The sequence below is a fragment of the Arachis ipaensis genome, chromosome B6, assembly GCF_059453495.1.
Source record: "Arachis ipaensis isolate K30076 ecotype BB chromosome B6, ASM5945349v1, whole genome shotgun sequence".
In the NCBI taxonomy this organism is placed as follows: Eukaryota; Viridiplantae; Streptophyta; class Magnoliopsida; order Fabales; family Fabaceae; genus Arachis; species Arachis ipaensis.
In genome coordinates, this window is record NC_142441.1 from 1,920,495 (window position 1) to 1,932,564 (window position 12,070).

The following is a 12,070-nucleotide window of genomic DNA, read 5'->3' on the forward strand; positions in this document are numbered from 1 at the left end:
TACCTCAAATTTTTTATTTTTTTTAACACAAATCGGACGGTCCGATTTGTGTACCTCTCGGAAATCGGACGGTCCAATTTCTGTACCTTTAATAAATCGGACGGTCCGATAACACCCCAACAATTCACATTTTAAAAAAATACTACTACCACTCCAATATTAAAAATAAAAAATTCGTAACATGTCACATGTGTCATATATTTTGATATATCATAAATTTATTTAGAGTCGTATAAATCTTTAAGAGTACATATATAAATCATTTTCGTTCTTAAAACTTAAAAAATTGATCAGCTTACAAAGAATAATTTAATATAAGGACCTGCGTGTGTATTTCAGTGACAAAAATAATTTACATATGTAGTTTAGATACTAATTTAATTTTAAATAAATTTATGACATATCAAATAATACGCAATATATTGATTTAATATATTATTTAATTATTTTATGATACGTAATATTAATTTATTATATTATTATATCACGTGATATTTAATGTAACATATTATCATTTAATTAACAAAAAAACTAATTTAACTTAACTTCTATCTGCTAATAACTAATATATATATATATAACTAATTTAATATTTTTAGGACGAATTTAAAAAAAGAGTGTTATCCAATGTTTAGTGTGTTAAGTATATAATATAATTATAATAAAGTGTGGCTGTGATGGATCTCAATTGCACGCGTATTACATCCACCTTGTGGCTATAATTATTGCCTTCTAACTTCGTTTCAAAGTTTGCACCATTGTCTACTAATTTGATATTTCTGCATGCGCCATGCCATCAAAAACTAAATAAAAAATAATATATTTTGTCTATAATGTTTTAAATCTTTTACATTTATTTTTAATATTTAATTTAATTTAATTTTAAAACTTATTTCAAAATATTAGAGATAAAGTTAAGTAAATTTAAACGTTAAAAATAATTTTAAAAATTTTGTAAATATTAAAAATAAAAAATATATTTCATGCTCTAAAACAATATATCATCTACATTATACTACACAGCGTGGGAAACTCAATACATATTCATTAAAGTTTGTTTATCATGAACGATAGGATTTAATTTAATTTTCTTAAAAAAAGCCGTTTCCTAGCCATATATACTATTTGTTGTGTGAATTATGAATATTTTATTGAGTTGTTGTATTTGTGTATCAGATACATTTTAGATATAATATTCGTCTAATATACATATTTTTTGTGTTTAACTGTGTCTTAATAAAAAATAAAAAAAAAATTAAATATATTTAGACACATTTAAATATCATTACCTGTCAACATATCTAGTTTTATTTTTAGCTTTTTAAAATAAATTTAAAAATAGTATATATTATTATTTATTAAAATAAAAAAATTTTAAATATTTTATATAATTTAAAAAATATTTAAAATAATTAAAAATAAATTTATATTTTAATATCAATAAAATATTAAATTATCATTATAATTTATCTAAAAATAGATATTTTATATTATATTATATTTTATAAAAATTTTAAAATTCAAATATTTCATGTTGTATCTTTTTTCGTATTCATATGATGCCATGGATATTAGTGTAGGATGAGCTTGATCATTTCCTAAGAAAATAAACTAATCATAGTGGAAAAAATTTTAAAGTGATTGAAGGAGTGAAAGACGGGAATATAATTGAACCATTTCATTTCATCAGATGCATGATGAGGATGGATATCTTCACTTTACAAAAGTAGTAGCAGATCCAACGCATTCTTCGTTTATTATAGGATATAAGGATAGTAATTAAACAATAAATACTAGCAAAACCAAAAATCAAAACCAAAATAACAATTAAAAAAAAAAACATTAGGAAATGAATGGCAAATAATGAGTCCTTTTGCTTCTCGTTTTTATATTTTGTATTTTGTATTTTTTTTAGTTTTTAAAAATTTATAAAATAAGATGTAAATCAAGAAATAGAAATAAAAATAAAAGTAAAATTTGATTATTTTTATTGTTAAAAAAATAAAAAAGAAAAAAAAGAAAATACAAAGCCGACACACCTTACTTTTTCATTTCCAATTTTTATTGAAGAATGAAACTGTTATTACTTAGAAGCAAATTAAACTGTGCTTTGCATCAAAAGCTTCCTTTCATTGCATTATTATTTCTTAGAGAGACAATACTCTTTTTATTAACCAGCATTTTTATTATTTTCGGCATCAGTTAATTATTAATATTTAAAAATATAAATTTAAAATATATTATTAAATTATTAAACAAAAAAATAAATTAATGGTTAAAAAAATAACTAAAAATAATAAATTTTAATAATTTTTGAATATTTTTTTCTTAATATATATTTAAGTCAAAATATATTCATTTGAAATTAATTGGTAACGTAGAAGTTTTAATTAAAAATTAGACAACATAATTACAACAAATGGCTCATCATAACTTGCAACGAATCAGATAATATCTGAAGTAGCAACGGATAGAGTTGACGGAGTTATAGGAGTTAGTTCAATTGCTATATATAGTGCAGTAGTGTATAGTTGTAGGACAGCTTTGTAATCAAATCACTAATCATTAAAAATAATAACGAGTTATGCTATGTGTATATTAAAATTAATCACCAAAGTCCGTTACTAATATAAAATACTTATTAAAAATAAATTAAATTATACATGTATTTATACATAAATATATTAATGACTAATTTTAGTGTACAAATAACATTTTTATATAATAACATATGCTTTTACGTATTAAGAAGACTGATAGATTGAAATTGAAAATTTAAAAAATTAAAAGATAAAAAATTAAAATTAAAAATTAAATTAAATTTTTGTATTATATTTAGTATAAAATAATAAAATATATATTATCAAAATTTCAGTTTTCATTTAAAAAATTTTAGTTTCTTATATTCTTACTCTTTAAAAATACTAAAATAATTAAAATTTTATATTTTGAAACTAAAATTTTGGTTTTAATACTTTTATTTTTTATCAAAAATTAAAAAATTTGAATCCGCAATCTCTAGATAAATATAGAAAGACTATACCGTTTGAATGACAACTTGTTGGTCTAATACGTAAAACCTAATTACTAAATACAAATCTTAATTGTTTGATCTTAATTTTTAGTCTAATTTTATTTGCACTAGCCGTTGGTACGTGACTCTTATCCTTATTATTTCATTTCGGCCCTTCATTACGTGATGTATGTCGTGATTGATGGAGCCTTCATGAGATTAAATTTAAGTAACTATATTGTGGAAAGTTTTGTACCTTACCATTAGTGACCAAAAATAATAAAATATAGAAAATATTTCAAGTGCACCGGAGAATATTGGTGCACCAGTCGTTTTAATAGTTGATATGCTAAATATAGTTGTTATATATTTTAAAAACATATTTTTAAAAACTTAGCTTTAATAAATCATTTTTTAAAAACCAAAAAGTTTATCAAATTAGACCTAACACCGAAGTGACATATTTTTCCATTTTGGCACGTAGTCATTCATTATTAATAGGCTATCATGTGATAATAAGAGAGATAATCATCAGATAAATAAAACCTTATTATAGAATGGTGTAGCCTTATCTTAGCTTCATTAGGGAGGAGAAATAATAAATGGGAGGAAACTTCATGGTGGGGTAACAATTAACATAGTAGCACCTATATTTTATTTTTTGTTCTCTCCTACACCAATTATTGTTGAAGTTAAATACAAACTGAAGCAAAGTAACTTTTGACTCCATGCGAAGAATGCATCACTTTACGACGTCGTACTAGATGAGAAATATGAATATATGAAGCCATACATAATTATTAATCTCGTCTCATCGAAGAAGCAAAAAGCCGAAAAGATAAAAGGACCACCCTATCATGATGATGCTGTATGTTACGTTAAAGAAGAAACATTATTTACCACATATTAACACCTACTCCTCTTTTTTCCACATCCCATGTGCTTTGCTCCTTCAGTTTAATTAATAACTACCAACCATGTAATCAAATTATACAAACTATATATTATTATTATTTCTTACATTATTCTAGCCATGAAATGCATCCATATATGGTGGCTTTAATTTGTTATTCTTCGTACATTTGTCTAAAATTAAAGCATAACATTATGAAATTTTGTAGAATATAAGAATTCCACCGGATAAGAATACGACACAAGAGTTATATGTAGTAATCATGTATGGACTTGATTTATTTTTCATAATTCTTTTTCCTGTTTTTGGTCAACGTTGCCAAACTATGCCCACAGACTTCACGCACAAGGTATATGGGCATAAATCAGAAACGAACAAAAACTAGAGGCCCATAAATCAGTATACGAACAAAAAACTAGAGGCCCATTTTTAATGGATAACGTTTGCATTCCACCCCTCCCCATCTCAAAAGGTCTAGGACTCTACTCCTACCAACCGAAAGGGGAAAAAATTGGTAAGTATATGAGGTGTGTGTGAGTGTGTATTGTACTTAGTATTAAAGTTATCCAATCTATTTGAAGTACCTAGGATTGGGAATTGTCTAATCCATTGATAATATATATATAATTAATCCAACACCAACACCAACCCCTACCTTCTCAATTCGTTTTACCACTTTATATTAAAAATTTATAGAGTAAAGTATCGTTTTTGTCCCCAACGTTTAGGGTAAATCCTATTTGTATCCCTAACGTTTGTAAAAGTGATTCAATATTATCCTTCCGTCAATTACACATCATGAGCGCTTTAGTTTGAGTTTTAAAAATCTCTTCTTGAAGTTAGAATACAAATGTTTGTGATAAAATCGATGATCTACTCCGAAAAATAACTCATCAAATGTTGAAACTAATTCCTACGACATTTACATAATTTACTTTTCTAGGGACATAATTGAATCTAAACACAAAATAGTGAGTATAATATTAAAATCGAACACATTCAAGTGAAACCTAATTGAGAATGAATACATCCAAATGAAAATAATTGAAAAATATAATCTGATTTGTTAATATAATTGATAGTAGGATAACATTGAATCACTTTTATAAACGTTAAGAATACAAATAGGACGATTTAAACATTAGGGACACAAATAAAACTTACCCCAAACGTTAGGGACAAAAACGATATTTTACGCAAATTTATATTTTTACGAAAATAGTTATTTGCACCCTAAAATATAGAAGCTACTGCTACATTTACTCGATAAATGACTAATGATCATCATTTTCCAACTTCAAATAGAAAAGATGCTTAAAGCCTCTTCAAATCTTCAGCTTTCGTTTTCTTTGATTTTGACTTAAGTATCTATCTATCTCGATACCTGTATCTGACAACGAGTGTCATCATTGCATTTCTAAATTAATGTCTTCGTCGTTGATGAAGGATTTTCTCCGCACCACCGGTGGTACGGCAGTCATCGACGGCGGACTTGCGACGGAGCTGGAGCGTAAGGGCGCCGACCTCAACGATCCTCTTTGGAGCGCCAAATGCCTCCTTTCCTCCCCTCACCTCATTCGCGAGGTACTCTTCATTTCAATTTGGATCCTTTAGGGTTTCTTCATTGTCTCTCTGATAAAGTGTATCATCAAAATATTACTAATCCATGTGTGTGAAATTTATGTATAGTTTTATTTATTTTATTTTATTATTTTACGTTGCATTTTACAAATTGTGATATTGGGATTGAATGAACCTGGAGTTGCTTCGTTATATTACTGTAAAATTGATATCGTGATTGGCTTGCTGGGTTGAATAGGTGCACCTTGATTACCTGGAAAATGGTGCAGATATTATAATCACAGCATCTTATCAGGTCAGAATTCCATTTTGCTAAGGATGAGATATGGATTTTTATTTCTTTGTTTCTTGCTATGGCTGAAGTTGAGTGTGTGTGTGTGTGTGTTTTTTTCTCTTTTGTGCATGCGCGGCGTAGGCCACTATTCAAGGCTTTAAAGCAAAAGGCCTTTCTGACAAAGAAAGTGAAGACTTGATCAGAAAAAGTGTTGAAATTGCTCGGGAGGCCAGAGATGTGTACTATGAAAGATGTGCTGCATGCTCTTCAGGTATCGATGCTGATGGTAGAATCTTCAAGAAACGCCCTATTCTAATCGCAGGTTCAGTGGGGAGCTATGGAGCTTATTTGGCTGATGGGTCAGAGTACAGGTGAGATCTTCAAAGGACTAATATCAAGTATTTAAGAATCAGCTGTAATTGTTGTTTACTTGTGGTGTTTGTTATATTTTCTTTTGTGTAGCCAGTTAATTGATCAACATAGTTAATGATATTCTAGATATGATGATATTCCAACATTGCTTGTTCATCTTGGTGTCCCATTTTAATCTCTTGGTTTTTGAAAGGGGAAAGTTTGTGAGGTTGTGCGAAATGAGTTTATATGTCAATTTTGCATGCATATATAGTTTTGAGCTTTTTCTGCATATAAACATTACAAATATTGAAGTTTGTTATATTTTCATGGTAATCTCAGCAATATTTTCATATTTTGTTCCTAACAGTGGGGATTATGGTGACGCTATAACCTTGAAATGTCTCAAAGATTTTCATCGGAGAAGAGTTCAAATTTTAGCAGATTCTGGTGCTGATCTCCTCGCATGTGAAACAGTGCCAAATAAGCTTGAAGCTAAGGTATTTAAATGGTTTAGTCATTCTTATTACGAAAATCTTATTATTATTCTTGATAAGTGAAAGAGTGTCTCTGTTACAATAGTTTAACTCAACTTTGCTGATTTGCTTTTATTCAGTTCAGTGTTACCTTGAGTTACCAAAACCATTGATATATGAACAGAGGAATTGAAATTGTTTGTATAGAATTTCTGCTATATGTTCAGATGTTTAGATCAGCACTCTAAGTCCTGTAGAGACTTGTTGCAACTCGAGTTATACTTTCTCTATTATATAGATATAGTCATATAGATATAAAGCCTCATTGTCAATCACTTGCCTAAATAAGTAAATATTTTCTTTGAACTGCAACCAGTAGTAGACCTAGTAGGCTGTCATACAATGTTATCACTTATCAGGATAAGGGAAAGGAGAAATCAACTGCTGGTGATATTTCCAGTAGTATATAGGTGCAGCTACCTCATAATCAAGGCTTTTGTTCTTCCATTTCTATTTTCTCAGTTGATATGATCTTTCTGTTCCTTAACTATCGTTCCCAACTTAATTTGGCCTTAAAACTTACATTCTTGAAGAAGGAAGCATTACATTTCTATCCTAGTGTTTCTATTCCCTTTTTGAATGAGTAAATTGCTAGTCAAGTAACTTCATATGATGAGGAAAACACTAGGACATATTGAATCAACTGATTTTCTACAGCAGAAAGTATCTAAGGACTGATGGCTAATGGGAAATAATACACTTGAACCTTTAAAATTTGCAAAACTCCACTAGTACACATAGAGTATTCAGTTTAGCCCTTAACTCTTGAGTCTCCCTAACTATATTATTATTCATTGACCAAGCAGGCTTATTCAGAGCTTCTAAAAGAAGAGGACATAAGTATTCCAGCATGGTTTTGTTTTAACTCCAAGGATGGAATTAATGTTGTTAGTGGTGATTCTTTGGAGGAGTGCATTTCTATTGCTGAATCATGCAGCAAGGTTGTTGCTGTTGGGATCAACTGTACCCCGCCCAGATTTATACAAGACCTGATAGTATCTGTTAAGCAGGTAGAACCTCATGTTCTCACTTTTTCGACTGACTATGATGTGGGCTGGTTCGGTCGATGCCTGATGGACGTAAACTTTTCTTATTTTAAGTGTAAACATCTACCTTGCCTGGTTTTTTTTCCATTTTATGAACCATATGGATGGATAATAAGCACTATCTGTATAGATTCAGTAGCTGCATAATATGTTCAATTGCTGCTTTTTTTTCGGGAAACAAAAATGAAGATCACTTGTATGCATGGAGACTTCTTTAGCTATAGAACTTAACCCATATGCTGGCACACTTTTCATATTCATGTACAACAATTTGTTCTCAAAATAACAGTTTATTTCCTTCCCTTGATGTGTTACTTCTATGTAAGAAACTATGATTGATGCCATTGACTTATGACTGTTATGGGACATCTATCTTTGTGGAACACTTATCCTTGATTTGTGTATAATTTCTTTAGGTGACTACAAAACCAATTGTTATATATCCAAACAGCGGGGAAACTTACGATGGTATCCAAAAGCAGTGGGTGGTAAGTTCATTTCATCCGTTGGGTTTGTTTCTTATTATTGTTTTTTCAAGTTATAGGAAGAGGATTCCTATGTTGCTACTCAAATTTGTATTCTGAATTCCTTTTGAATAATGTAACGCTGATGTTAGGTTGTTTTTGTTATAGAAAAATACAGGGGTTACAGATGAAGATTTTGTCTCATATGTGAACAACTGGATTGAGTCAGGGGCTTCCCTTGTGGGTGGTTGTTGCAGAACAACCCCGGCTACTATCAAAGGGATATACACCACACTCTCAGTTAGTCGATCAGTGAATCTTGCAGAGGACTCAGAAGCATCTGATCAGAAAATCTTGCAAGAGAATGTCCGCTGAGGAGGCCAATGTGCAAACCAATCTGATTTTCATGTCAACAGTTAGTGAAATGGGAAAATGAGACACCACATATGGCTTGGTTAATTAGTGAGATTCCATCATGGTCATGAAGCTTGGATCATATACTTTTTTAGGAGGTAGCAACCCAACAGTGGCTGTTTCTCAAGATTTTGTTAAAGATAATGGATTTTTTAAATTTCTTTCTAGAAATACTATGATTTTGTAAAATGGAAAAATGGCTAGTAATTAACATGAGGTGCAAGTAGGTTGGAGAATTATGTACTGATTATAGTATTTTGAGAACTATCTCCCAATGAAGTTAAAAATGGTTGCCTATGTAGTGTTTTATTTTATTATTTTCTTTTCTTTTTATCGCTCTTTAGGAGAATGGTATTGATTAACTCTGAAAGTAACACAGGAAAAAGAAGGGTGAGAAATATAGTTTTAGTTCTATAAATATTGTCACTATTTTTCTATACAAATAACTCTTTATAAAATTGTCATTAAAAACTAAAAACTGAAATAAATAAATAAAAAAGAAAAAAAAATGATACAGATGCGTAGAATTCACACAATTCTGACCATAATCAAATAAAATACATCTGATTTTCCCACTTTCACAAAAACAATTTATTTCGTTTTAATGTTGTTTTAGTTTTGCTTTTGGAATTAACGATTTTTTAAATTTAACTAAGAAAATTTCTATAATGAGTTAAATATTTTTAGTTCAATGAGATCCACGCAAAGTAGCTTGCTAGTTTCAACGAAAAGAATGAAGTTTGGATGGATATTATGATGTTAAATCTGATTGGATTTCATGAGATGAAATTTCCACAAACCTCTACATGAATTTCATTTGTCAATACTTTGCCAACTAAAAGTTGCTGTAACTTTTTGTAGGCATAGATCTCATCCATGCTTGCCAAATTGCATTTACCTAGATAAATAGATAAACTTTCTACTACAAACAGGAAAAGTCCCACTGGATCAGATATACAGACATTCTTTCATGCATAGTAATATAACTTCCTTGAAAGAACAGACCTTAAACATAAGATAATCTAGAACAAAAATAACCAAGTTCTATCTAAAATTTGTGACTAAGAAACAACCTTGTTGTACCCCACGTACAGTAGCAGCTAATCTGTTTTCAGTCTCCAAATCCATCTGTGCAGCTGGTCATATGACCCAAAAACAAAAGAGAGAAACCATTGGTGAGACGATAATTGAATGAATAACAATGAAAACAAATAACTATGAATCAACTTGGAGGTTATTGCAGGTGGCAGCTCATGGTGGCGAGCCAAAAATCCGCCATAGAATATAGCTTATGATGTCGCGGGAAATGGCGGATTACCTAAAAAATACATGTATAGCCGAAAAAAAATGCAGAAAAATTAGACATATAATAAGTTATAAAATCTAATCCATCTAAGCAATTTTCTACTCATAACTGAAGAAGAGGGGGAGGGGGGAGGTTGGTTCATGAATGGTTCTGCTTGTTTTGGTTTTTTTTTTTTTTCCAAATAAACAAAACGACAGTCGTTTTATTCGAATCGGTCGGTTATCGGTTTGGTCTAACTTACTAGTTCGACGGTTTTTAAATAATTTTTTCTTTAGTAGATTAGACTGCTTTTATTGTTGGGTCTCAGTTGAACCGGTTTTATCAGTCAGTCTAATCCGATTTTCAGAACCATGTTCATGAGGCATGCAATTAATTCAGCAAATTCAATAGAAATTCAACAAATAAACATAGCCTTTTAGGTTTTAAAATAATTATCCAAATTAGTTCTCGAATCTTTTAAATTAGATATTTTAATTTTTTAGGTTTTAAAATATATAAAATAGTCTTTAGTGTTTATTTTCATTAGATAGACTCTCTTTATTAGTAACTAATGGTGATTGACGTAGAACGATAATTCTACGTGTTTGATATAAACAAATTAATTCCTAAATTGAAGTACAAAATAGTTTTCAAAAAATTTAAAAGAAATCTCAAAATAGTTTATAAAAGATTTAAAAATTCAAGAATATTTCTCATGAATTATTTATATAATTATTTTTAAATTAATAAATTTTAATTTCTCAAATTTTTAGTCTATTTATTTTAAATTTATTTGTTTATATACAAATTTTTTTTGTATTTTTAAAATAAATTATAAATTAATTTTGAAAAGCATTAATTTAAAAAAAAGAATAATTTAAAATAAATGAACTCATTTATTTTTTACCAAGTAAAATATTAATTTAATTTAATTCACAGATATCATATTCTATAATTATTGTTTAATAAATAATGATAAAGAAGATAATGAGTTAGTGTTATTTCAAGAAATAGAAAAACTCTCTTTAACATTAAATTTTTTACATTAATAATTGAGAATATTTATGCAAATACTTATGAAGGCATCAGTTTAGAACTTGCATGCAATGCAATGCGAAAATCAAGTCATTTATAAAGTTAAATTTATAAGTTTTGGCCAACTACAAAGTCAATGTGAATGATTTACAAAATTCTAATATGAAACTCTTAATACTTTGCAACACTTAAAGAATAAATATCTTGGTAAATTCAAGTATTTTGTTTATGTCTCATAAAGTTTGGATTCACTAATTATAGTGTTGCACAAATTAGACTACAATGTTTGTACTACTATAGTTAGTAATTATGCCAAAAAAAATAAATTTTTTTCAATTAAAAATATTTTTTTAAATTTATTTAGTGTCAATATCTTAAAAATTTAGGTATATAATAATGGTCTTTATAATATAATGACTTCTTAAATTAAAAAAGATTGAGGCCCAAGTCCAAACAAAAAGACCCAGTCCAAAAGATTGGGCCTCACCCCGCACCGACCTTCCCCTAAAGAAGTCGGCTCTCATCACGACTTGCTCTAAGGAAGTCGGGAACGAAGATTAGCTGGCAGATAAACACTCACTCAAGTGAGTAACTGCCCCTAAGATCTCTCAACCCACTTCCAGGAGCCATGTCCCAACTTCCCTAAGATAAAGGGACGGTTATTCACCTTAAAAGGTGGAACTACTTCAACGGTGGTTATTGGCTCACCACCCCCATTCTCTCACGCACAAGTCAGACGGAGAGGCCTGGGATCATAGACCCACTTGAAGGTTTCCTCTTATTGACGATTGGGCCAGCCAAACTAATCCAACCCATTAATCTCCGGTTACCCATCGTAACAGTTTCTATATTACTTTTATGTAGGTATCGTTAGTTAATAATTAAATAATATTATTTTTATGACATTTTAGTGTTAATAAATAAAATTATCTTTTAATATATATTTTATTATTTTTTATATCTTTTATTTATTATATATTTTTTAATAATATTTTATTATTCTGATTAATAAATATAAGATAGGATGTTGGTTAGCTTTTGAAAAAGATTAAAAACATTTGAAGCTATTGTTTTAAAATTTTAAAATTTTTTCAAAGAATGTTTTAAGATTTTTTTTAAATTCTTCAAGGACTGATTTGTCCAATTCGCACACATGGA

General features: G+C 28.9%; 1 protein-coding gene across 2 annotated transcripts; it reads left to right on the top strand.

Moving 5' to 3' along the window:
• The first annotated feature begins 5,181 nt into the window (after window positions 1–5,181).
• LOC107645201 (selenocysteine methyltransferase) lies at window positions 5,182–8,889 on the top strand. 2 transcript variants are annotated; one of them, XM_016349172.3, is made up of 7 exons: window positions 5,182–5,510; window positions 5,746–5,802; window positions 5,923–6,152; window positions 6,503–6,632; window positions 7,475–7,678; window positions 8,131–8,202; window positions 8,347–8,889. In XM_016349172.3, exons 1-7 carry the CDS (start codon window positions 5,352–5,354, stop codon window positions 8,551–8,553), a joined length of 1,059 nt encoding a protein of 352 aa, XP_016204658.2. In that variant the 5' UTR covers window positions 5,182–5,351; the 3' UTR covers window positions 8,554–8,889. The 2 variants fall into 2 exon arrangements, with proteins under 2 accessions (XP_016204658.2, XP_020959347.2); XM_021103688.2 differs by having other exon boundaries at window positions 5,202–5,510; window positions 7,475–7,769; window positions 8,347–8,514.
• The last annotated feature ends 3,181 nt before the right edge of the window (window positions 8,890–12,070 follow it).

Coding starts and splice junctions, on each gene's coding strand:
- LOC107645201 (XM_016349172.3), top strand. CDS start 5,352: ATGTCTTCGTCGTTGATGAAGGATTTTCTCCGCACCACCGGTGGTACG. Junction 5,803..5,922: donor TAATCACAGCATCTTATCAG/GTCAGAATTCCA, acceptor TGCGCGGCGTAG/GCCACTATTCAAGGCTTTAA. Junction 6,153..6,502: donor GCTGATGGGTCAGAGTACAG/GTGAGATCTTCA, acceptor TGTTCCTAACAG/TGGGGATTATGGTGACGCTA.